Below are 26,899 nucleotides of genomic sequence, written 5' to 3' on the forward strand. Positions count from 1 at the left end.
TGCTTCAAAGTGTTCTAAACAGATAGTTTGATCCTCACTCTGGACTCTGTTTTAGTTCACTGAGTGTGGATATCCCTTATATGGTCACATGTGGCACATGGCAGTCCCACAGACCTTATGTTTACCAATCAGAAGAAGGATGGCTTAAAGCGAGAGGCCCTAAAACAGTCTATGGGGCTGTAACAAAGACCAGTATGAGAAAAACAAGTATTATTTTAAACTGAATAATGCAAAGCTACTCTACTTGAGTCCAAGTTTAACATGAACCTTGAAATGTGCTTTTAGAGACAAAGAGCTCCTGCAGAAGGAAGTGGATGACCATTAATATGTAGTGAAAATACACAGATTAAATGTGATTTACAGTATTATGGGAAAAAACAGGATCAATGAAACTAATGTTTTGACCTTCATTTCACTAGAATTCAACTAGAATTTTGGAAGCTCCTGAAGAGGGGAGGAGGGAGAAGTCTTGGCTGTATAACAGGTTGACAAGAAAAGGAACAGATGTATCACTCGGAGCAGATTCCTTAATACCAAACCTACCTGCCATACTTGGCACTTCTATGTTCTGATTTCATCTGTGTTTGGGGTGTTAAAATATCCACTTCACTGCTTCTAACCTGCCTGTTTATTGTTGAGTATACTAGCATGATTATATTTCACTCTATCACAGAGAAATTACGCGCAATGTGTTAAATTTTCATGCGGCCCATTCTAAACAAATGATTCTTAATCACTTAGGTATTCTAAACACGCAATACCTGGTGTGCCGAACTTGCATGAAGGGCTCATGCTTATGGGAGGAGTAAACAAAGGCAGCAAGCCTGAAAAACACGTTCCGCAAAGCCTCCAATTCAGACGGCACTTTTCTCTGAGCCAGAGCGACACGATCAGGTCCTCTGAGCCGCCACAGCATTCACCTTAAGCTTTGTTAAGCACTTTTCGGCGGTTTTTATTTGGGCGACGTGGCGCTGCTCATCAGGCAGGAGAGTCAGAGCGCAGAGCTGGGATGGATGCTGCTCAGAGAGACGCGCCGGTCAGCCCGCTGGAGAGGAGCAGCCACACCGCGTTCATACACAACAATACGCTGTATGTGTGGGGAGGTTACCAGGTAAGAAGAGCCGAGGTGTAATTATAACCTCGCTACCTGTGCAGGTCCCCAAAACTTGATTCTGTTTATCTGAACGTCATCAGTGGGGGAAAACGTTTCGATGAAGAGAATGAACTTTCTAGAATTTCCTTTCTTTACCTGGATGATTAGGTGCAGGTGTTTCTACGCGGAGCCAAGTCATGACAATAAATTTAAAGAAAAAGTCACTGGTGACTGCTTCTATGGTAACTCAGTGCGTCCTCGCTGTGTTTACTTTGAGGAAATTGAATCCTAAAGGAATAAATCACCGGAGTATATCAGTGTTCGTATTTATGAGTACGACAAATAACACGCATCCAGCATGTGTCGTTGAAAGGTATTACAGCTTGAGCTGCTACTGAACTGAGTGAGTTACACAAAGGTGTACAAGCACCTTTGTGTAACTGTTCACTTTAATTAAAAGTGAACAGTTGTTTTGGTTCAATGCGTTTGTGACTGTATATGTATATGTAGACTTAAAAAAAAAAACACTGCGGAAACCAACTTGGCAAATGAACTGGAGATTTCAAATATCCTTCTAGGAAATCCTTCTAGCATGTTTCAACAAGAAACATTTTTTTTAAACTGCATCTTGCTGCATCCAGGTTGTTGCTATGTCCATCAGCCATCTAAGGTCACCACAGCTTTTCAGCAATGTGCAGCTTTAGTGAACAAAAGAGGACATTCAGAGCTTTATCTTGTCTTTGTTCCTTCACAGGTAGTTGCCGGACAGGATGTCGTGTTGCCCAGTGATGAGATATGGCTCTGTGATTTAGACAGTGGGATGTGGTAAGATCAAATGAGGGCTGTTTATCAGCTGAGATAAACGGTGTGTCACACTGACATGTATCAGAGGATAGGACAAACTAGATAAAAGTGACTTAGCATTCAAAAAACAGCCTTTTCTTTTATGGTTATTTGAGTCAGGTCAACTAAAACCAAAGCCAACCTTTCTTAGTGTTTACTTTATATGTGTGTTTAAGATTTCTAAGGCTTTACCTTCTTATCTTTTACAGGTGTTTTTTAACGTTTTTGTCTTTGCAGGGAGCGGAGAGAGATGACTGGAGACATCCCACCAGACCTGTCGGGCTTCTGCGGTGCTAATATTAACACTAAACTCTACATCTTTGGAGGATATGAAACAGCTGGGTACTCCAGCCAGGTGAGATGCTGGGCCACACATTCTGTTCCAACTCAGACCTGAGCGTCACGTTTGATAAAGATAAATGCTTAAACAAACTTCTACAGTCATACAAAAACTTTCTATCAATTTTATGGTTTTATGTATCAGGACATAATAAAATAAATCAGCTGGTACTTACCACGTTCATCCATCAAAATGCAAAGGTAGTGTCTGAAAAACTTCAGCGGAGGAAATAATTATGCAGAAGGTTGTGTGACAGCGTTTCAGCTTGGTTGAGGTGTGGACCTTGATATATATATTTTTTGTCTTGTTCAGCCAATTTAAATAGTCTTTAACCTGAATACAGCCATTACTTCCTCTTGAAAACATAACACTAAACTTTTTAGTGTAAACATATTCCACATATTCCAGTATTCATTATCTCAACTCATCTTATTTTAAATGATCATATCTTTCATTAAAATACTTCTGGTATTGCCAGATGTCGACACTTAGACATCTTGGCACTATTCTATGGATGCTGGAGAATCTGGATTTTCATTTTCTTCTTTACGTTGATTTTCTTATCTTGGACTTGCAAATCATGCGCTCCATGGCGTTCACTTGCTTGGTTCCTTTTCTTGTAGTCTTTTTTTATTTATTGAGCTTTCACTCAAGCTGTAGTGAGTGTCTGACAGCAGATTGCATAGCCCTGTTGGTTCAGAATAATTCAGCTCTACCAACAAATGCACGGTGGTAAGTTAAAAATGGGCCAGTGTACGTACATGTTTCACTAATGAGACACTAATTGTACAATTTTCTGCAGGGTAAGAACTTTTCCATGCAGATATTAGTACTTAAGGTAAATGCCCTCTTGTATGGCTCAATTTCAAGGAAGTTTTAACTTGTCGCAGAGATGTCCTCACATCTAGAGGAGGTCATGCTCCTGTGGCTGCAAACTAAGCCCCATAATCATTACCCATCCACCACTGTACTTGACAACTGTACTGCCATGAACTTCTACATTTAACATGTTAACAGAGGCCTATAGAGTTTGAGCTCTTGGGTTTTTTGCAGTTTCTCAGAGCATGCTGTTAACAGCACTCCAGCTACTTCCATCCATCCATTTTCTTCAGCTTATCCAATTTAGGGTCGTTAAGGGGGTGGAGACTATCCCAACTGTTATAGAACAAGAGGTGGGGGTATATCCAAAATGGGTCGCTAGTCTGTTGCAGGGCAATCATTCACACTCACATTCACACATATGACCAGTATAAGTTCACTATTTCACTTAACTAACTTCATGGTAACATGTGAAACTGTTGGAAAATTATTTTAGCCTTTCTATTTGACTGGGTGTAGATGTATCAGTGACAATTTGCCTACCAGTTTGCTCCTGTCAGATAGTTTACTGTGAAATTTGGTAAATGAGCTGTACAAACATGTAATCGTGGTTTAGAAGAATGGACAAGAAAGTGTACCTTCCCACCTACTCCCATCCTTTCCTCCAAACTGTCACCATGGCAGCTCTTTTATTTATTTATTTATTTATATATATATATATATATATATATATATATATATATATATATATATATATATATATATATATATATATATATATATATATATATATATATATCCCCTGCACCATTACCACCTGAACCATGGATACAAGGTAGCTCTTCTGGACAGAGATCTGCTGGATATATATATTAAAATGTCTCATTCACATTGGAAAATTGCATTTATACACTGGCTGTTCTTTGTCTTTGATATAATGAGCAAATATTAGCATACACAAAGTCAAAAAGTTAGCTAGTGACTTGAGCTGGTGTACATGTTAGACCTGAGAGGCATCAGCATCTTGGCACTTTTGTTCTTGTGAAGATCAAGTTATCGTTCTGAACTTTGCTAGACTTGCTCACAGTGGGAGTACATACTTCAGCAGAACTGTTTGAAGGATAGTTGAATAGATTTGGAAAACTACACCCAGCTACCCGCCCGTCAACTTTTGATATCAGACTTTACATTTTTTGGTAACTTGCAAAAAAGCAAACATGTTTTTTTTTAAAGTCAATTTCAGCACAATATTACTAAGATGCACGATAGTAAGAAAGCAGATAAGGCTCTCTTTCTAGGGGTTTCTAAAAAACAACAGACAAAACAAAATTCCTTGCATAACTGCTTGACACTTTACATGTATGTGCAGTGATATGCATGCCTCCTTCCCCAGGAGCAACACATTTGAAGTTATGTATTTTTTTTTTTTAAAGTGTAATATTGTTCATCATGTTTCAGATGTACTATTTGAGTAAGTCTTCTGAGCTTTTTTTTTTTTTTTTTTTAAAAGAAAGCTGTAAAAGTTGTTTGACTTTTTCAGAGGTCATCAAATATTTGTCTCTTCTGAAAACGGGCTCAGCTGTGTGACGTCATTGTTGTGATAATGTTTAATTAGAAGTCACTCAGAGCCTGACCTGTTCTTTATGCTTTCTGGTGGCTATCACTGATATGGAAGATTGGACAATGTGATCGGACGTGCATAAAGATAGTCGCAGGGGCTTGTCTGCACATCAGTGTTTAGAGAGGCATAAAGGAGATTCATCTATTTCATGTTTTGATTCAGGGTATGAAGACGGTCTCCAAATGTGTGTGTGTGTGTGTGTGTGTGTGTGTGTGTGTGTGTGGTTCACAAATGCTGTTTTGTCAGGCTCATACCAGACTCTGTAGAGACTGGATGGAGATTATCCAGCTCGATCATCTGTTCTGATAGCTATTTGAAGCGTGTGAAAGCTCTCTGTAGAGGCAGACTAGAAGTTCACAAAGAATGACTTTTAAAATGAAAAGGTGCATAAGCAGTGTGGATTTACCATCCATATAATATGCAAAATTAAGAGTCAAGAATTTGTGGTTCATTTTTGACAATAAAATACAAACACAAGCAGCCAGGAGCTCCTTTAAAAAAAGGTTTGAATTAAAAATTGGCTAGATGGCTAGACTGTGTGCTGAAAAAATGTCCCCTGCACCATTACCACCTGAACCATGGATACAAGGTAGCATGGATCCTTGCTTTCATGCTGTTTATGGCAAATTTGCTCCTACCAGTTTGGTTTCTCCTCTGATGTGTGACATCAACAAGGCATTTTTTCCCCCAGAGAACTGACACTCGCTTGATATTTTCTCTTTTTTCTGACCATTCTCTCTAAACCCAAGTCATGGTTGTGCGGAAAAAATCAGTAGATCGGCAATTTGTGAAGTACTCGGATCAACCCATCTGCCACCATAATCATGCCACATTAAAAGTCTTAAATCACCTTTCCTCCTCATTCTGATCCACAGTTTGATCTTGGCCATGTCTAACATGCCTAAATGCATTTGACCATATGATTGGCTAATTTGATATTTGCATTAAGGAGCAACTGATCAGGTGTACCTACCAAAGTAGCCAGCGAGTGTATTTTTCTTATTTTGTCTAATAAATTGAACGGTGTTTGTAGATGTTCAGCGTTGACCTCTCTGAGCCGTGCTGCTCATGGAAGAGAGTGACTGACACGAAGGGAACGACCCCCTCACCTCGTAACAAACACTCCTGCTGGGTACACAGAGGCAGGTCAGTTACTACAATACACAAGCTGTCAATGAATAGCAGCCCCAGTTTTTGTATTGTATTGTATTGTATCTTTATTTGTTTCAGACATATAAAACAAAAAACAATATATACACACTACATATATTTTCATTTACAGATACGAATATATATGTAGATATACACACACACACACACGTATGTGTTCAGATAAACAAAAAATATATAATGAAATAAAACAAAATCGTCTGACATAATGTAACAATGTTTGGTCTGAAAAGGAGTAGGAAGAAGTATGAACATACTTATTAATTCCTACCCCTGCTCAACATCTTATTGATCCCACATAATTCACCTAATTCCCATCATCACATACTCCACACGATACACGAGGAGAACCTATATAAACTTGGCTACCGTGATTGATATAATTTGGATATAATTTGATATTTTTATACATACAAATAGCAGGGGTTTATGTTGCACCTTTACCTCATTTTTTTTGTTTAATTGAAGGATGTTTGTTTGTATTGTTTTGTTTTTTTTTTTTTCTTTTTTTCACAAATTCTTCCAGGTTTCAGTAATTTCATTTGTAAATGAAAGTTAAAAGAGCAGTATTCTCTCCTATGTTGTCTCTGTGCAGATTGATCTACTTTGGTGGATATGGATGCAAGACCTTGAGGGAGTTACGAAACACATCGTCATCAAACTTCACTTTAGAAGAGATGTCCTGGGTAGATATTACTCTGATATAGAACTTTGGTTGCCAATTTATTGGTTAATCGTTGTTTTACTAATGATGATCGATATGTTTTTCTTTTTAGTCAAGAGCTGTAAATGAAGTAACTCTGTGCAAGGGATGGAACAGTGAGGTGAATGTGTTTGACACACTCACAGCTACATGGAGCATGCCAGAGACTCAAGTGAGTAAAACGATAAGATGGTCTTACTTTTGAACTATTAGGCTATCCATGCTAGCAGTTCTCAGAGGCTGTATTCAGACACAGCTGTACCAGAAGCTACACTAAAACTTTGATGTTTTATGATTTTTTTTTTATTACAACGTGCTGACATCAGCCTGCTTTCTAACAACACGCTGATGTCTGACCTTTGAACTATGACCTTGAAGCATTACACACTAAAATGGTATTTTTTATTATCTTTAACCAAATGACTGGAGCAGAAGTTGATCCCAGCTGAAAAATTCCACACTTTTAAACAATTCTGTAATTTACTAAATTAATACCTTGAAATAATTAATAAATCATTAAAATAGCAACTGAGATAATACACTCACAAATAAAGTGTTTACTGAGATCATAATTAAGGGAGCTGAGGGCTGTTTTTCCACAGACTTGTACACAATTAGACACCTTTTTGCAACTAGAGGAGTCGCCCCCTGCTGGCCATTAGAAGGAATTAAGGTTTTAGCTACATCCTAAATTGTGTTTACAATGCTCATATAATAGAATACCATATGACAGCATGGTGGGTATATAATAGGTTTTTCATGTATGTAGAAAAATTAGGGTCTAACTGAAAGCGAAGAGATGGTTGCAGTGGTAAAATCACTGTATTGAAATGCTGGTGGTGCTCCAGGAAAAGCTGCGGGTCTAAGCTTCATCATCTGAGGACCATTTTGTGGGGAATGGGTTTGATGGTTGTGGGGAAAGATCACCAGCCTCATTAGTTCTTGTCAAGCTTATCAGACCAGCAAGGATGATGCTCTGGGTGGGCCTATAATAAATAAAAAAACATTTAAAAAAAAGGAGAAGGATGATGTCACAAAACTATAATTTGTGTTTTGCTGATTTTTATAATAAAATGGTGTGTTTTCTTTTGTTCAGGGTTCTGCTCCATCCCCCAGAGGCTGCCATGCCAGTGCCTTGCTGGGGAACAAAGGTTACATCAGTGGTGGTGTGGTGAGTTCACTTTTCTGAGCTGCTTAACGACACCATAAACAGCCAAAAATATGCAGACACTCTTGCACGCAACCTATTTTGTATCGGTTGATCTGCATTTTTGTCGTCCTCAAAGGGAAACTTTAATGCTGAAGTATACTGCAACTATTTTGGACAATACTCTTCCTCCAACTTTGTGGTAACAGTTTGGGGAAGGCCCTTTCCTGTTTCAACATCCCTTTCCTGTTGTGACGTGAAGCCGCTCTCATGCACAAAGCCAGATCCTTTATAAAAATGGTTTTCTTTTTTGGTGTGAAAGAATTTGACTGACCTGCACAGAGTCACGACTTCAATCCCATCCACCCTCTCTGGGATGAGGTGGAAGTCAAGGCTTATCACCTAAAAACAGTGTTCCACCTTACAAATGCAGCTACAGTCTGGTGGGAAAATCTCAGAAAAGTGGAGCAGAAATACGGCAGATTAATGGACATAGCTTTATATTGAGATGCTCAACAATAATATATATTCTGTGGGCCATGTAGTGTATGGCAGATTAACAGTCACTCTCTTAAAACTTTATTTCTCCAAAAATATGATTTTAAATGCCAAAAAGTTCCAGGATTTATAAATCACGTTAAGTTTCCCAGCTGCCCCTTTTAGGTTTATCTCCTTCCACACCTCCAGTCCTCTCCCAGCATGCCAATATTATTAGTTTGCTCCATAGAAATTCTGTTCTGACCTCAGACTGACTCGACTGTCATACAGTAAAAAATATGACAAAGTCCATGTTCAAATGCTAAAGGTCGTAATAAAACGCCTATATTTCTGAGCTCTACACACACTGAAAAAATACACCAACTCATATCAGCTTGCAGCTTCTCTATATGGAGACACAAAGAGGCAAATATATTTTCACTCACCACAGGTGTGAGTGAAAGTGTAACGTAAGCACCCATGGGATCACACAATGAACATAAACCTCAAGGCGCTCTAAAAGGCTGATAACACCTTTCTTGCCCAGAATGGTGTAGACAAAGAAGAAAAAAATAACTTTGCATGTAACTAGTCCCGTAAGAAAGATGAGAGAGCAAAGTAGGCATTGAGACCAGCATAACTGGTGGCCTTAAAGGCATATTAAATGTATGCCTTTATCTTTGTGTGAAGCTTCCGATTTTGTTGTTCACATTTTGGACAGAGAGGACAGATGGTTTGAAAGAGGAGTGAAAGAAGCCATCTATGTCCACTGTGAGCGACCGTCTTTGAACAGAGACGGTGTTTTATGACACCAACTGTCTGCCATCTATAATCCAGTTTTGAGATCCCTCCCCAGACGCCTTAACGCCCACTCACATCCTGGGCCATCTGACCTCAGGAATTCGCATGATAAGGTGGGGCCAGGTTTCACAATGAGCTCACCCGAAACTCTGGCTGATTGGGACCCACACCCAGTTTCACACCTTGGCTCAGGCGATTAGAGGATCATCAGGGGGTCCTTTTGTCCCTCTGTGGGGGGTTTATATCTGGGACTCTCCACCATTTGACCTTAGAACTGAAGAAGCTTCTCAGATGAGAGGTGAAACGTCTTCAAGTAACTCAAAGAAGTCCAGACGCTTTTCTTTGCAAGCTCCTTTGACTACGATGACCTGGATGACTGATAACCTTCACAGACATATTCCAATTTTGTTTCATCATCTTCCTTTTAATTCGGCTTTAATATTGAGGATCGACACTGCAGCATTCACAAGATTGTGTGGAGCTGAACCTGAAATTATCTGTTTTTTACCCCTCACCTGCAAAAGGGTGATGGGGTGTTGTTGTCACGCCACTGATCGGGCGGCGTGGAGACCTAAGTTTGTGAATGCAATAGCTTGAGAACAGGGTGATTTTGAAATTGATACCATAGGTGTGTCTACTAGGAGGCTGAGGGGTTGTAGATTTTTGTGAAAACAAGAGCATATTACTAACTCACCACCTGCCCTACTTGGCAGACTGTAACTTCCTGTAACTTTGTCCTCCTTCTCCTCAAAATAAAAATGTGTTGTTGTTTTGACAGACTGGTGGAAGAGCCAGTAAGTAGTCAAACAGGATTTCCAGACTGTACATAAAAGATGGACATAGCTTCCAGGTCTGAAAAGTGCAGCAAATATGGAAGTGCTTTGAACTTTCCTTAAATGGCCATCAGGGGGTGATTATGTCGGGCCCTCTTTTACATACAGTCTAAAAATAGCAGCTGCAAAATAACCGGTCCAGATGTGCACAAATTTATAAAGTTGTTGTACTTCATATTTTTCTTTTAATGCTGAGTGCTGCAGTCATTTACAGCCAAGTGTAGTGCCTCAGGCAAGAGCAATGCCTAACATCTGAGTTTACATTTGCAGGAAGCAGCAGAGTTGGACATGTTCTGCTTAGACCTGGACACCTGGACCTGGACCAAACTGTAAATTTTCTTTCACTCTTGCACACATACAAAAGCAATGACCTAACAGGATTTGTCCTTAGTGGCTTACTGACCACTGCTCTGTATTTTATTTTATTTTTTTATTTATCTTTTTTGAACAGTGACATCTCCTCAGCTTTTGCACCTCTTGGTCGCTCTTGGCATACCATGACGCCCACGTCAGATCACACGCTGTTCATGTACGGAGGTTTTGGCACAAATGGAGATACTTTAAGTAAGTCTAAGAACCCAGAATAAGCACCGATCTGTTATGGGATGAGACAAAATACTCCAAGAATGAAAGTAATTATAAAGAGGCAGAAAATGAAGTGGTTCTTTGTGGTCCGATTTCCAAAAAAACTCCCAAATATTTAAGCAAATCCCCACTTGTTTTTCCTGATGCCATTTATAAAACAGATAACCATTCTGATTGCATATAATCATTCTTTTGGTTCAAGGAAGTGAATGGTTTGTGAAAGTGAAGCTTCGTTATTTTATCATGAGCCTCTTTCTTTTAGATGATGCCTGGCAGTTTAACACACAAACAAGAGAGTGGACCAAGATGATAAACCCCCACAAAGACAAGCCCAGGTAATTAAAATCATTCTGTAAATGTTAAAATTAAGTGTTTCAGCTTCATAGTTTTATCATAATTTGTTCTCACAGAAATGTCTATTTTATCCATAAAATCTTGTTATTTATTCCTCAGAACACTTCAAAATGCACAAAATTTAAGCCTTGCTGCAGTAAACCTTTATTTATTTGTCAGAGTTTTCCATACGGCGTGCCTGGGGAGGGATAGTGACGTTGTGGTGTTTGGGGGAAGCAGGAACCTCCGCATCGTCATGGATTCGGTATGTGATTAACATCGGTCATATTGTTTTGTTACACTGTAAGGTCTTACTGAATAAATCCATTGTGGTATAATCCTTTCCCGTTGCAGACATCATCAAAAGGCTGCTGCATTAAACAGCAACTTTCCTTAAATACTTTTAAACCCCATTACTCTTAAGGTAACTTGTTGAGTCAACCAATTACAGCGTCGTCTTTAACCAGGAGTGTTACATAAATGAAGCATAAGTAGTTTAAGGGCTCAAAGTATTAAATGCACCTGCAATGTGTTGCAGAGTCATGTGAAAAATAACCTCTTTCAGTTCTAAGGCTTTACATATCAAGGCAACAGAAACAGTAATTTGTTCCTTAACGGGTCTTAAAATGAGGTAAATGGGCCTCAGATGAACCACAACAACATGGCACTTTACAAATTGCCATTATTTATTTAACAAATACTAAGCCAAAGTGAAGTTTATTATCTGTTTATCAGATCATCAGCAAGTGTGGAGAGCTCTATAAAAACATACATTTTGGCAGTTTGCTGGTCTGGAGCCTCCAGCTATGTGTTAGCACAGTGTGAAGGAGGAGAGACACCAGCAATGATCTCAGAGAAGCCATTATTGCTGCTAATTGATCTGGGAAGGGTTATTGGGTCATTTCCATTTTATTTGAAGTCCATCATTCTACAGTCAGAAAGTTTATTTACGAGAGGGAAGCTGACGATGTCTCCCAATGTGTTTCCCTCAAGTTCAGATCATGTAATGCTCAAAGAAACTGCAAAAAAAACAACAACAACAACCCTAAAAGCCACATCTCAGACTCAGATGTAGAACGTTTAGCATTATGCTTCATTAACAAACAGAAAACTAACTCAAATAAGATGACTGGGATCACCGGTGCTGATGTTGCACAGAAAAAATGAACCTAGGACCGTTTGTGGGAGAGAAATCATGAGCTTTAAAGATGGAAAAAAAGCATTTTGACATTTCATTCTTAATGTTAAATGTAGCAGTACTTTAGAAAATGTCAGGGATTTGAAGAAAGTCTTTATGATTTATTATCTGCAAGAAGTCCGTGCAAACGTTGATATGACCGTACAGTAGGACATACAGAGTGTTCACTAAGTGTGGCAACCATAAACCGATTCAATTTTTGTGCCCAAAAACGTTCAAGTAGGGAAAAAAGGTATAATGATTCTTGCATGTATCATCCATCCTCATGGGATTATTTTGAATCCTGTCATCAGATGGTTATTTTGAGGCTTCCATCACCACATCACTGCAGAGACGTACTCATCTTTCAGACTCAGCCTTACTCCCTCTCCAGGTATGCCTAACTAAAATTTTAGGATTCATTTAACAAAGATGCAGCATGGGTTTCATACTTTCTGTTGTGTTAATCATTTCATACTTTAACACATGTATTTCTTGTCATCACTGAAACCTCCATTCACAACCTCCATTTACACAGAATTAATCAGTTTTAATAAAGTCTGCAAACACAGCTGTGCAACTCCTTGTAGTTGTGCTGCCTCACATGCAGCAAGGCGTTAGATTAATAAGCTTTATCTTGGTATTATACGAACACAGGTCACTTTATTAGGTACACATGTTTAACGGCTTATTAACACAAATATCTAATCGTCTGGTTACATGACAAACTCAGCTCATGACCAAGACAACCTGCTAAACTTCAAACCGAGCTGAGTATTTTAGAAACTGCTGATCTTCTAGGATTTTCCTGCACAACCATCTGTAGTTTTTAGAGAGAATTCTCTGAAAAATACAAAACATCCCGTGAGCAGCAGGAATAGAGATGCTTTCAACACTTTGTCTGTATCATAAATAATTAAGGCAGTTTTCAAGGCAAAAGAGGGCCCCAAGCTGGTACTAGCAAGGTCTACCTAATAAAGTGGTTGGTGAGAGTGTAGGTGACAGAAAACATAATGGTTCCCTTGAATAAATAAAACTGCACGCTGAGGTATTTTCCTGTGTTCTGCTCTTCTTCAGGTTATGTGAGGATGTCATTGGACAAAACTCAGAGCTGCTCAGGTTGCAGCTCAGCTGGCTGCCATCGAAGCTACAGAGGACACTTGAGAAGAGAATGAGCTTTTTTTCTGCCAGTTCTTAAAACTTAGAGAGGACTATGTTTAGACTAGACACCAAGATTCTGAGCAAGTCTTCACTGAAATGTCTTCATTTATAAGTTGGGAATATGTATTTATACTTTGAAAAATGGTGCTAGATAAGATACTTTTTAACTTAATTTGTAAATGAAGCCTTTTTAATTTTGGGTAAAATTATTCCGTTTTGTGGTTTCATGTTGTGCTGTCTGTTTAACGTTTAAAAATTGTCTGTGAAATAGTAATAAAAGGTATTGATGTAACATATTAGTGTAGCTTTTTTTTGTTATCACTTTAAGAGTGGAAAATGTTGCAAAATAAAAGCATAAGCAATTGTAAAAATATAAGTAATTGTAGCTTTAAAAATACACTGGATAACATTCTACTCTAAGAGTGGGTTCTGTGCTAGTAAATGTTACCCTTCAAAAATATAAATAATTAGTAAATCTGAAGATGAATGGGTTTTATTGTGAATTTGTTTCCTTTCCTCCTTTCTCCTTTGACCTTACAAACATAAAAGCTTTATTATCAATATTTATTCTTCATGGAAGTCAAAGAAACCATAAGCAGAGCCCCATCATACGATTTGAAAATTACATTTATGGAAAAAATGCAAAGCAGAACCAGGCAGGGATGCTTTTTAAATGCAATATTTCATTTGCAAAAAGGTGATTTTTAAAGCCTGATTGCAGGTGTGGGCAGCAGATCCACAGGGCAGGAGGTGGATCTCTGAATATCTGCTGGGCAGAACTGTTTGTTTCACACAGGTCGTACATAGTTAGCAGGAAGCATGCCCCGCTGCCCAGTGCGCTGGTTAAAGCCGAACACCCATCCCTCATCTATCGGCTCCACATCTAAGATCAGATCACCTTCCTGCAGAGAAAGCTCATCCGCTTCAGCTGCCATGTAGCTGTACATGGCCTGGTAGCGCTTCTGAATGAGCGGAAACACACACAGAGAAGAGATGAATGAACAGAACCAGTCAGACATGCAGACACACTGATATAGCAGATAAGAACATAAAGAGCACACAGTCTACCAGGATACATTTGAATTTAGTTTCCCTACAGGAAAAATAAACAGAAGCAAATGTAATACATGGCAAGAAGTTTTAATATTAGTTCACTAGAGCTTGCTGTGTTTATAGTTAATCAAATCTAAAGTCTAAAACTGTGAGCATTCACACCTATGGTGAAAGATTAAAAACTACAGCTGTGTTTTATGAATTGATAGTATCCGGGATCTGTGTTATTGCTGCAGGAGACAAGAGAAAATTTAAAAAAGCTTGAAAAACATTTCACACAAATACAGGGTATGAGCCAAAGTGTGTAGACACCTTTCTTTACTATTAAAATGTGGGAGCACACTTGAAATGACGTGTATAGAAAATATAATTTTGTGCAACAGCTTGTGTTTCTTCTTGTGGCTTTTTTGGTCAACATATTACCCAGTCTACACAGTCACATCCATAAAAACCTGGTTTTCTATTCTGGTATAAAATAGATTTGGTTGAACTGGAAGCCAGGCCTTATCAATCAACATTCATAGTGAATCCCTGCAGATTCAACCTCTGGAGGAATCTCTCCAGATGATTGATGTACCCACAGAATGAGGCCCATCTTAAAAGAGAGCATGCACACAGGTGTAATGTATGTGTCCACATACTTTTGGGCATACGTTTGCTTATGTATTGTTCTTACCCCTCCACTGTGTGGTGCTACAGCAGCAGTACGCATTTGTCCAGCAGACTGACCAAAGTCACTGACAGGGTTGGATGGCTGGTCCTCATAGTCTAAACACACACACAGTTCATACACACATTTAAAGGGAAAACTGTTATAAAGTCCCTGTGTAAGGATCTGTCTCACCTTGCCTATTTTCCGGAGGAGGCGCGTCACTTCGAATCTTGCTCTTCTCAAATTCTTCATGGTACTTTATCTGCACACACATGCACACATGTTAAATCCACACGGGGGTGCTAAGCTTTCACATTTGACGGTTCAGCCTCAGCAAACCCTCCCACTGTGAGAAGCAGCTCACCATTTTAGGAGGTGCTGAGAGATGACGAGTGGATATTGCAGCCACAGACGCAGAGAGAGAAAGACCCACATCTATTTAGTGTCTGCTTTTATTTGTCTATTTTCAGTAGTTGCAGCCCACTTGCTCCTTTCTGAAGGTCAACCACTGTCACATTAGTTTCACTTGAGAGTGGCTCAAAAAGCCCCCACAGGCTCCCATGTTAAAAATGCTGACCTTTATATCATTAAATACCATGTTTATAGCCCAATACAGAGAACTGTTTTTTCCTTCATTAAATAAACAGCAAATTATTTTTAATTCATTCATTTGGATATAACAGGGAATCACTTTGATGTGCAGGTGTGCTTGTAGCCAAAAGCTGTCTTCAAGGTTTCACTTCCAATAACAGGGTTAGGGTTATAGTTAGGGTCCTCTGAACTGGACCGCTTTGCCATGTTTGTGCGTTTTGAAGCTTTTTTAATGGCATTATCAAACTTGCTGCGCAGTTACCTGTACTAACAGCATGTCCTAGAAGCTTCTTTTGGTGCGTCTTACACTTATCAATAATTATGTTTCTCTCCACTGGTTGCAAAAGGAAGTTGCAAATGCAGTCGTACACTTCAGTTTATCTTTGTGGTTAGTAAAGACGTGTGACGACCCCTGACTCTTGTTTTCAACCTTTTCACATTTGTCTTGATGCACGTTCAATCATCTAGTTAAGGAAATCTCAAAAAACGTTGATTATGTTCATCTGGATGTAGCGTTTTCAGTGGGAGAAACGTTTTAGATGAACAGAATCAACTATTTTAGGTTTTCTCATTTGTTTTGATGTCGCTGGTGGGCAGAGGAGGGTTTGTTAGTGCCAGCTGTTCCCAGGCTATAAATCTAGAGCTGGCAATCTCTTTTTCCCTCCTGCTCCTTGTGACCATCACACCCTAGATAGCACTTGTTTTTGCACACACACATACATTCACTTGCTTACATGTCCTCACTCATCTACACCCTACGTCACTGAGGCCATTGATTTGCAAATGTCAATAGTTTCTATTTCAGTTGTTTAATTAGGTTTAATAAATAATGTTTATATTGGCAAGCGGTGTGTCAACCTTTTTGCCATGGCCTTATGAGCCAAGTTGTGACACTTGTCTAATATGTTTATAGTCTCAATCGCTAATTTGACATATTATTTAATAAAACAATGTGTTTACGCTGTCAATTATGTTGGCATTCAGACTAATACTGATGACAGATCACTGTCATATGTCATGGAGATCTACCCCTCACTGATTAAAAAAATAAATAAACCAACATAGCTACGCCAAAAATATTCAAGTTGAGGCTTTAAAACAGAATTTCACTAATGACCTAGTGACATCACTGGCTGAGCTTTTATATGCAGTAAATTGTATTTGCCTTTTTTGGTCTAACTGTCTGAAAGCAACTTATTTTTAAAAACTGCTTTTTTCAGCGTTTTCCAACAGAAGCTGCTGGTGATGGGGTATTCAGTGACACAAAGCAACTCAAAGATTCTTGAACTTTATATGTGTTGAACTTATTCTGTTGTTAGTTTGGTATGTTGCTTGTGCAACATACAGTATGTCCCCCAAGAATAAAAACAACTCTGGGTCTAGTACTTAGAGGAAACTGGATGTTGCTTAAGGAAGAGAAGGAGCAGCCTCCTGTGACCTCAAGAAACCTCGAGAGGAGTAAACAGAAACAGGAATTTGTGGGAATAAAACTGGAGGAAAGGGATTGTTTTTAAAGTGGGAAGTGAGGGTGGAGAAATGAGAAAAAGACTCATACTAATACCAGTGGACAAAAATAATAGATTGCCCCTTTGACACACAGCTTATCACCCATGATTCCTTTCTACAACTAGTGCTCTCATGAGAGAGGAAGAGAAAGTTTGTGTGTATGTGTGTGTGGATAGCAGTTCCCTTTGTGTCCACAGCTGAGAGACTTTGACCATATAGGGCAGCTGTTCCTCAGTGGATGGAGAGAAATGCCTGAAATGTGCCTGTGTGTCTCTGCAGGGTTGTACTCTTGACATCTTTTGCTGCTCTTTGCAGCAACATGTTCTCTGCTTTGTATGCTGAAGCCATCAGCAAATCTACAATCCTGATCTGGACTTTCTCGTTTTCTTCTTTGAAAACTAAAATGCCTTTTTTAACATCTGCAGACTTGCTGCTTGCATCTGTCTATGACATCCTTCTGGAACTGAAAAATGTTGCCATAGTGAGATGCATACCAGATGTTTGACAGTCAAGGCCAAACATCCAGCAGTTTTCCCTTATTTTTGCAAGTGAAGAGCAAACTGAAGATACAAAAGTTCTATTAGAAGATATTGAAGGAGTCTGACAACATGACTGCACTTACGTTACTGATCTGATCCTGTGTCTTCTTCACTCTCTGCATCTCTGGAGTATCGACCACCACACTGAAACCTTTCCCCTTGTTCTTCTCAAACTCCTCCTTGTAAAGGGCCTGCAAATTTCAGAGTTATTTTAGAAGAATAACTTGAAGTTTAAAGAAAAAACTGCTTTATTGGTAAAAATTATTCTAAAAAAATTAACTCCACTCTCTTTGTGTATCAGGACTGAGCTGTATCTGTTATTAAAATCCAACCGAATGCCTTTTTTTTTTTTTTTTGAAAAGATGGAGATACCACTTGAAATTACTCTGACTAAAAAATATGTAGCAATGCTGTGCTTCCTTTCTTTTGCATCAATCTTGGTTGCATTGTAGCCCAGGTACAATAACATCTGTGTGTACTGACTTTCCTCATTGCTATAAGGTTTAACTGCAAAGGTCTATATCTTTCCTTTTGGCCTTACAGACTTAGAGCTGTTATTGACTAGATTTTATGAGGACGGTTTAAAGCAGTTAATATGAAGCCACTAACAGTCGTTAACTGTTGGGTCTGTCCCCCAAATTCCTCTTCAAGCATGTATAAGGTTGACTAGTGAACACTTTCTCTGTGAAAACAGTGGAAAAACGAATCTGCAGCTCTTAGGGGGTAATGTTATTGATATTAAGAGGCCTAATGGTTAAACTAAGCCAACTGGCTGGTGGTTCATTATTAGCATACGGACATGAGAGTGTTGTCAATCTTTTTATCTGCCTCTGACCAAGAAAGTGAATGGTCACATTCCCAACAATGATCCAATATTTCTTTAAACATTAAACAAGTTAAATGACACAAGTGGAAGGAAACAGTTAGCTTTGTTACATATCGAATGCATGCATTGTTTTATCTTTGACATCAGCTAAAGCCACGGAAGTCGAGTTTTAAAATGAAGCCGCATTCAGTTACACTGTGCATCGTTTTACTGTTACAACGATCTGTTATTACAGCAACAAAAAATCCAATCCTGCAGCCATGAAAAGAAAATAGTTCTTTTCATGGCTTCTTTGCAGCCTGAAGTGGAAAATCTAAGACATTTTGCAAATGCTTACATTTTAGTGAAGCTTGTAAACTAAGCAGATATCTCTTTAGAACTTTTCATCTATGCTTTTATTATTTTGCAAGGCACACCTGCCTAACTTCCTGGGATTATTATTATTTTTCATTTCATCTCAAATGTAGCACAACCTGAATGCAGCACTGAATCAAAGCCAACAAAGGATGATTAACAAAGACTTTTACATGTAAAGAATAAGATGGTATGGAAGCCCATGCAGACATGCAGACATGCAGATAGCAAAGCCGCATCACAACCTTCAATAATGTTTTAAAGAAGGAGGGAAAAAAAGAAGGAAGATCATTTGTTATAATTGGAGAGGTAATGGATAAATGGAGATGTTATCGGAGAATTCGATTCTTGGTGGTCTTTAAGGTGGACCGAGCATACGTTACTGATCTGGTCCTGTGTCTTCTTCACTCTCTGCATCTCTGGAGTGTCAGCCACGGCGCTGAAACCTTTCCCCTTGTTCTTTTCAAACTCCTCCTTATAGAGCGCCTGTAAATTTTCATTCATCAGTCTTTATTGTTCATTTTAATGTTTTTAACTTAGACAAAGGAGCTTAGGGCAATGCTTTGGCTTAAATTCTCAATTCTAAAGGGTTATACTTGCTAAAATGATCATGTTAAACACTTTTACTGCATTTTAATCAAAAATATACAAAAACTGATTCATGCAGGGCTTTAAATGGCCTTTTGGTGAGAGTTTTTGAAGCTTAAAACCTCAAGGAAACACTTGCAAACTTATTCCATGCCTGCATGTTTATTTGAAAGTAAATCTGAGATCCCCGCGAACTCACGCAGACATGCAAACATAAGTGAGTCATGATGTTGCTATGAGGAATATGCCTCCTCGGTAAGAGAGCTTGACTGCAGAGACTTTTATGGTTATAAACAATGAACTGGGCTGGTTTGATGAGTAAAGCGCAGAACGGGAGGGGTGGTGGTGTAAATTTGATCATGCTGTTATAACAGCCGTGTTGAAATGAAACGACAGATTAAATTGCTAACCAAAAATACAGCCGCTCTTGGCGTGTTTGTCCTGTTTCATCAGGTGCTTGTTTATTTAGAGACTAACTGTTCAAAGAGACAGCTTAAAAGGAATCTAGTGGAATAAAAAATAAAAGACAGTCACATTTTTTATAGGACTCAATCCTTTGAAAAAATAGAAAACCAGAAAAACTCAGTACAGCCTTACTGTGTCCATATGAATTAAGAGTGTAAGTTGCAGCCAAGTGCTGCTAATCAAATACACTTAATTAACTGATCGTCAAAAAGTTTCCGCACTTCCCGGGGGTGGATTTCCCAGCAAATTCCCCCCAAATTAGACTGTGCTCAGAGAAATAAAAAAAGAAAACAAGAGTTATATATCAGAGCCTACACACCTCAGTAAACATGTTAAATAATAAAATTCATAACAGCAAAATTAGAAAAAAGGTGAAACATTTTTTTGCTTGTTTGGAAGAGTTGGTTAGACAAAGCCTCTACATGGCAGTAGACGATATACCAAATAAACTTAATGTATCGCAAATTTTTCCCACTATGATGGTTAAAATGGCTTTATCACAACCATCCAGTATAAACAGCCATGGCAATATTAAGCTGTCTGCACGTAATTCAGTTTTTTCTCCCACACGCTGCGACTGCATCATCAATCTCCCCTCCCAACAGGTACATTTCCTCTTATCACTCAGCCCTACTTGGCATTATGGTTTAGGTTTGCAAAGCTGCATCTGAACGAACTGCAAGACTTTTGTAACAATGTGCTTTTGACAGAGGAGAACAAAGTGGAAATGGAGCCATAAAGAACAGCAAACCAAACAAGCACCACATATACCTTACACATCATGAGGTTTTGCAACCACAGGACCTGGGCAGTCACTGAGTCGACCATGAACTCTGTATACCAGAGTATTCTAGAGTCAAAAGTGAGGCCATGTGGCTGACAGCTAAAGCTTAGTCAACATTTGGTCATGCAATAGGACAATGATTGCAAGCACAGCAGCAAATCTACAAAAGAAGGGAATGACCCAGTCAAGGTTACACTTCAGCCCAGGTGAATTGTTGTGATGGGGACCTTAAAAGAGCTGTGCATAAGTGAATGCTCACAAACCTCAGTGAACTGGGCAGATGTAGGTCACAGTGCCTCTCATCAAACAGATGTGCTAATATTTACCATGAATGTTTTTGATTTATTACCACATGTTGACACAGAAACACTTGAAAATAGCAAGGCGATGACAAAGGAAACACAATAGCAGCACTGAAAGTCAATACTGTTTGATGCATTTATAGATGACATCAATGAAGCTACAAAAATATCAAATGGTTTCATGTACCTTAATACACGTGTAATGGTTTCTGCTGTGTTACTGCAACCTTTAAGATTTTTTCAGCCATTATAAGACCTTTGCATTGTTTATTGCATTGTAAAAGTTACATTTAAAACTGTGTCCTCTCTTTTCAGAAACAGTTTATGTATTAAATAATTCACAAAATTCACATTTTTCACTTGGATGATTTTTCTTGGCAATGCAGATTAGCGTTCTGCATACCTATGCAATTGGTTTAGCTTAACTGCTGACATTATGAATGGGGGTAGGGGTCGAGGACCATCCAAAAAGCTAACTGTGCCCCCTCAGCTATATTCATTTTACATATTTATATGTAAAATCCAGTCATACAGTTCGGTAATTAAGAAGTGAAACACCCACATTGCTGTTAATTTATTGTAATAACAACCAAGCTCATGTTAATGATTCTGTGAATAGCACCTTAGTGCATCTGCAGTAAACACTTTAGTATGACCAAGGAGGACACTGATTTTGGAGCATATGGGCCTATGCAAGTCAGACTTTGACAAGTACCCCTCACTTTTCTTAAGAACTGAAAAAATACCATTCACCAGCTTATGCATTTTTTTTAAAGCACTTGAAAATTTCAAAACAAATGTGCAAGTGTGCATGAATACTTTGCTATAGAAACCATTTCCTGATAAACAGGAAACGTGAACTGATAAAAGGTTATGCTGTGTTCAGTTAACTAAATTTAACTATTCTCTGCAAATTTCGATATTCTGTCTAACAAATACAGGTCTGCACGGGTCTTGCAGAAATGCAGTCGTGAGTGGATTGCCTAACTTTTTTCATCCTTTTAAAAGGGAAGAGAAGCTTCACCTCAAAATGCTGAGTGGCAAGATGATCCCTAAAGTTTAATCTGTGAAGGAATCTCTTTAATTTTGCGTGACTTGCAGGACTTATCTCTTTGATCAGGTTAGAACATGTTGGCATGAACAGTGTGATTAGATTAGAGCTTAAGAACAGGGATGGCAGGGAAAAGGAGGCCGGTACCACATCAGAGGCTAAAAGGAGACTGGATCTGAGAGTATTTTTAAAAATGCTCTCAAACCTCTGATCATTTACAAGAGTTCCTGACGAAACGCATTTGAACTTCACGAATGTCAGATTGGCTCATGTTGTAAAAGTAGAGTCTCAAAATGAAGCTACCATGTCCTTACTTAAGTAACTCATCAAAGGGTACCTTTGATTTAATCAAAGGAATCCAATTGTCATGAGAGCAGAGCCAAGATCTGCGTCCTGATCTCCTGCTCTGATACCGAGCTGAGTGAAGGAGATATATATATAGAACTTTTCCACCAATGGGTTGCTGTTGCCAGTGCTTAACCTAGAAAAAGCTCCACTTATTTCCACCTTTAAAAAGACTGATGCTGGTGCCAAAAAAGCTGACATCAGCACAGCTCCAAACAATTGCTGCCACCAAAGTTGGAATCACTGCTCTCAGTGACAGTGTGAGGGCCATGGCGGAAAATTCAGGGCTAATTTTAATAAAACATGAGCCAAAGCAACTTCTGTTAAAATGCCCAGCTTTTACAGTGTAACATTTAGTTCCCTGGCATATCTGGTTATCAAAGACACCAAAGCAGAACTGTTATTTCTCGCACCACCTTCAACACTGTGATGACGGAAAAGAGGCAATCAGGACTGACAGATATGTAACACCAAGCGATGTTGCTGCAGTGAGCTTGCAAACAGTATCTCCTTTCTCTGCTGGTCAAGACCAAGATGTAAATGATGGCAGAGATAGGCCTGAACTGCTAAAGTCTCACCTGACTATTAAGCATGCTCTGTTGTTTGAGACGCAGATTCTCGGGGGTGTCGGTCACTATGGTGAAGGAGGTTTTGGGGTAATGCCTGAAAAAAAAAAACAGAAGGGAAGAAATTAGATAAATGAAGATTCACATCATGCATTCATCCACCCATCTATCCAGTTAAGCAGCAAGACCATGATTAGATTGATTGGTGTTAACCAAAGTCCTACAACATAACAGCAATCTTCTATGAAATCCAGCCCAACAATATGATTGGCTGATAGAGTTTTTCCGTACATTTTAGTTCAGGTTTTGCTGAATGTCTTCTTCCTATGGATGTTCAATGGCTTTATGCTTGGCTGCTTTGTTTTTTGCAATATTTGATTTTCAGGAGAAGCAAACTGTTGTCAAACTGAATTGAATGAACTGATTAATTTGTTCATTCTGCAAATAATTTGTGCCTTATAATATTATGTAAAGAGCACAATAGATGAACCCGGGTTGCTGTTTAATAACAGTCGGACAGCAAATTTCTAATCTCACGTCAATCTTTAGGAATGACTGGAATCACATGATTCAATCTGTCTGCTCACACTTCTCTTTTCCATCACTTCCACATGCTGCCTGCAGCTTCTCCTGCTCAACTGCTTCAGAATTTAACTTCTGCTCATGTGGTAGATTTGTTAATGATGAAACAACCAAACCTGTTCAATCACCTTGCACAGATAATAGAAAAAAAGGCCGTAGTAAATAATTCCTATAATGCTACGTATTATAATTTTGTGGCTATAGTTGCGTAATGAACTGATTTTGATTGACGCTAATGTTACTTAATAACAAGCAGTAACCTAAAGGAGCTGAAAAAGTGAAACGTCAAAAACTAGTGTCTCTAAAGGCCATTTTATTCTGGCTCCAAAAGTGACTCCCATGTTAAAATGTCCAAATTCAGCAATAAACTTACAATATTCGCCTTTTATGATTACTGTACAGTGGATTTTTTTCCCCAAGAAATCACTCATTTGGATTTTGTTGAGGCCTAAAGTAGTTGAGCCCTTTGACTGACAGGTGTGCCAACACCTAGCCCATAGCTGATACTGTAGGCCTCACCTCCAGTAATCGGCATTACTGAACTGTACTTCTGGACCTCGTGTGTTAATGCAAACTCATAATATCTGACTTATAATATGGCATGCTGCAAAGCACAGCCTGTCCAAGAAATCTGTGCTTCAAATTCAGTGAATGAAATTCTATAATTTATTAGTCAGTTACTTGGCACTAGTTAGCACACACAGTGTCTGTGTGGATCACCTCTACAGTGTAAGGATGCAGCTTTCTTCCTTGGTCTCTTGTGTTCTGGGGGCCTCTGGATGTCTGGAGATTTGATCTCCTCCATACCTACTTCATGCCCTGGAGGACGGGGCTGTGGCCCCCCCCCCCACACCCTCTAGCAGATCATTACATGAAGGAACCTTTTAAAAAAACAAGCGCGTCCATGCTCACAGGTGTACACACGGGTGATCACACCCACAAACTACACTCTTTTTGGCTCCTACCTCAAAGCACACTGTGTTCTGTTGATCTTATGTGCTGCACAATAATGTTTAATATTTAGTATTTACTGTCATATTCCCATATATCATTGTGATGTTGTTTATTCTATTACTCTTGTTCTCTTCTGCTTGTTTTCTTTTTTCTTTCTCAGCAGGTGATCCAGGTGATCGATATATGTATTTTTTTTTCTTTTTCTTTTTTTTCTGCCCGTTCTGTTGGTTTTTGTTTTTTGCCCTTCTCCCCCGTCCCTCTTCTCAGCTGTTTCTCTTTCCCTCTTTCTTTCTCCCCTTCTTTCCCCCAGTCAAGTCTGTCCCGTATTCAGTAAGTGAAAATAAAATAAACAATAAAAGGTGAATCAAATGGACCATTACGGCAAGGCTGGGATGGTCAATTTGGTAAAGTAAATCCGTTGGGCATCTTTCTTTGCCTTTAGACAACAATTCTGATGGCAAAAGAGCCAAACGGGACAGGCCAAAAAAAAAGAAAAAAGGATGCAGCTTTCTGAACAAGCTTGCTAGCGTTTCCTCATAACTTAGCACTTGACTCTTTCATCCAAATAAGGCTGGCTCAAAAAAAAGCAAGCAAACAAACAAAAAAACCACCACGTCTACGTCTGAAATGCTAATGCTGAGGCTTCAGAGGAAAGGTAACCACATCTTTTATATTTTAGATACGGTTTTGTTTCTTTCAAATATACTGCAAGCTCTTAACAAAGAGTCAGATGCTATCCAGCTATTTTAAGTGTTTGTTTTAGTCATCATGGTGGTGCATGCTGTGAACGCTCACATAGTGCAGTAAGGTTTCTTCTCAAAGCCTTTGTAGTTCGTCATGCTCAAGGCCATCTTGCAGACCTCACAGCTGAAACAACCTTTGTGCCAATACTAGGAAAAAAGAGAAGAAATAAAGTCTGAAGTATTAAACTTAGAAGAAAATGCATTTCCATCGACACAAATTTAGATCTGTATTAACCTTTTTTGACAGAACACTGTGGAAATCTTGTTCACTCTTACTGGCTGATTGAATTAAATGGTTTTTCATTTGAAAAAATAAAACTTTTTTCTCTCTCTTTCTCTCTCTGAGCGGGGAAATCCCTTGACTCCTCTACATAAGGCCACAGCTGTCCTACTAATCTGTTTCTATTTCTCCCATCGCTTCACTAAAAGATTTCCAATAAGAAATGGTTCAAATGGAAAATGACTGTGAGAAATAATGCTGTGAAATTAGGTGCATTTTTAAACCTATGCACTATGCATATAAACTTTCCCATAAATATATTTTTTGCATTATTAAATAAAAGTCCTGCAGGAAGCCATTTTTCCCAAAAGAAATCAGGAATTGATAACATCTCTGTAACTCAGGTCACTTTGCTTTGATTAAGTCCTTAAATTGATTAGATCATCTTGATTATAAATAATATTCATCTGATTCCACTAAAATGATCAGAGTACATCTATTTGAGAAACCACAGATACATAGATTATTATTGATTATGTAAGATATAAATTTTTTAACATTTGGAAATTTCTAGTTGATTTTTATGTGTATTATCTAGACTTCCATTTTGCATGTTTTTTTTGGCTTGGTTGTGACTGTACAAAATATGCACCCAGTTAAAGCATCACATGAGATATGACTGCATAAAAATATTTTTAAAACTGTAGAATAAAAAAGAACTTTTGCAAGTGGACAAAACTATTTTAAATTTAAAATATCTATAATAAAATTGAAAGTATAAGTTAGTCTTGAAACTCACCTGATAAATCTTTGCATACATTAGAGTAAATCACATTAAGGTCAGTGGATGGGCTTAAACTTGTTTCACCTTACCTTATCAAGGCAGTTTATTTTTTCTGTTGGGTAAACTGGTTTATTGCATCTCCCACAGGGCGGATTCATGATTGCAGAAAAAACAAAAACAAGTTTACTAGTCCAAAAGTTCAGGAGTAAAGGACCTGTAATGGGCAGCTGGTACTCGAACCGTCCTCCCGCTTTCTCGCAGGCATTTCAGTTAATATGACCCCAAGGCGAGGAGGAGTCAACTGTGCAGCACGGAGACCTCATGTCGCCTTTACGGGTCGTCGGACATAGCAATTTTACTTCTGGTGTTTAAGTAATTAATACGAGATGGTCGTCAAATGTGATTCTATATGATATTTTTAGTAACTTAAAATGAATTAACAACAAAACAAACGAAACCATTGCGCATCATTCAGCGGCCTCTTTAGCTTGTCCAAATATGTTTTGTAAATTACAGGGTTTTCGCATGCCTTGAAGGCAGCATCAGCAGCGTTGAGGAGAAGTGAGGTTGATAACCTTAAAAGGAGTAACAACATAGACTAATCCAAATGTACTGTAATAACGCTTTTAAATAAATAAGGTCGACTCTAAACATAAATTTATCGCGGTAAGCTCTAAATATCTACATTTATACAACAACAGGGTTACAACTTTTTATTTAAAAAAAAACCCCATACACAGCACTAACACAAAAATTTAACCAGTAAAGAAAACAAAGAATTTTCCATGCTATTGATGACGTGAATGATAAATAGATATCACCAACTGCTACGTGGGGACATGATAATATACTGTACTGCGGTTCGACTTTGTTTATTTGACGCCCTCTGCT

General features: G+C 38.6%; 2 protein-coding genes across 4 annotated transcripts; one reads left to right on the forward strand and one right to left on the reverse strand.

The window, feature by feature from the left end:
- Nucleotides 1-520: 520 nt before the first annotated feature.
- Nucleotides 521-13,476, forward strand: LOC147323723 (kelch domain-containing protein 1-like). Of its 2 annotated transcripts, XM_086304253.1 has the most exons (14): nucleotides 521-633; nucleotides 742-1,111; nucleotides 1,848-1,918; nucleotides 2,174-2,291; nucleotides 5,750-5,862; nucleotides 6,482-6,572; nucleotides 6,663-6,761; nucleotides 7,686-7,760; nucleotides 10,118-10,176; nucleotides 10,299-10,411; nucleotides 10,695-10,767; nucleotides 10,946-11,030; nucleotides 12,257-12,336; nucleotides 13,020-13,476. In XM_086304253.1, exons 2-14 carry the CDS (start codon nucleotides 1,010-1,012, stop codon nucleotides 13,138-13,140), a joined length of 1,200 nt encoding a protein of 399 aa, XP_086160379.1. In that variant the 5' UTR covers nucleotides 521-633; nucleotides 742-1,009; the 3' UTR covers nucleotides 13,141-13,476. The 2 variants fall into 2 exon arrangements, with proteins under 2 accessions (XP_086160379.1, XP_086160380.1); XM_086304254.1 differs by lacking the exons at nucleotides 521-633; nucleotides 742-1,111 and adding an exon at nucleotides 1,297-1,466.
- On the reverse strand, nucleotides 10,152-26,265 carry LOC147323724 (LIM and SH3 domain protein 1-like). 2 transcript variants are annotated; one of them, XM_086304255.1, is made up of 8 exons: nucleotides 26,098-26,265; nucleotides 25,057-25,151; nucleotides 22,738-22,822; nucleotides 19,003-19,110; nucleotides 17,528-17,635; nucleotides 15,001-15,070; nucleotides 14,833-14,924; nucleotides 10,152-14,065 (listed from the first exon to the last, which is right to left on the reverse strand). In XM_086304255.1, exons 1-8 carry the CDS (start codon nucleotides 26,164-26,166, stop codon nucleotides 13,892-13,894), a joined length of 801 nt encoding a protein of 266 aa, XP_086160381.1. In that variant the 5' UTR covers nucleotides 26,167-26,265; the 3' UTR covers nucleotides 10,152-13,891. The 2 variants fall into 2 exon arrangements, with proteins under 2 accessions (XP_086160381.1, XP_086160382.1); XM_086304256.1 differs by lacking the exon at nucleotides 19,003-19,110.
- Between the last annotated feature and the right edge of the window lie 634 nt (nucleotides 26,266-26,899).

This window comes from Aulonocara sp. 'chitande type north' Nkhata Bay, linkage group LG8, assembly GCF_057382095.1.
Source record: "Aulonocara sp. 'chitande type north' Nkhata Bay isolate Kocher_YH1m ecotype deep benthic linkage group LG8, A_spYH_male_GT1.1, whole genome shotgun sequence".
Classification (NCBI taxonomy): Eukaryota; Metazoa; Chordata; class Actinopteri; order Cichliformes; family Cichlidae; genus Aulonocara; species Aulonocara sp. 'chitande type north' Nkhata Bay.

Bases quoted from the DNA above. Each gene is read 5' to 3' on its own strand.
- LOC147323724 (XM_086304255.1), bottom strand. From the start codon at position 26,166: ATGAATCCGCCCTGTGGGAGATGCAATAAACCAGTTTACCCAACAGAA. The intron at 25,152-26,097 runs GTAAGGTGAAAC...CTTTTTTCCTAG, and splicing joins AAATAAACTGCCTTGATAAG to TATTGGCACAAAGGTTGTTT. The intron at 15,071-17,527 runs GTAAGTGCAGTC...ATGTGTGTGCAG, and splicing joins CACAGGATCAGATCAGTAAC to ATAAAGTACCATGAAGAATT.
- LOC147323723 (XM_086304253.1), top strand. From the start codon at position 1,010: ATGGATGCTGCTCAGAGAGACGCGCCGGTCAGCCCGCTGGAGAGGAGC. The intron at 5,863-6,481 runs GTCAGTTACTAC...GTCTCTGTGCAG, and splicing joins TGCTGGGTACACAGAGGCAG to ATTGATCTACTTTGGTGGAT. The intron at 7,761-10,117 runs GTGAGTTCACTT...TTACATTTGCAG, and splicing joins GTTACATCAGTGGTGGTGTG to GAAGCAGCAGAGTTGGACAT.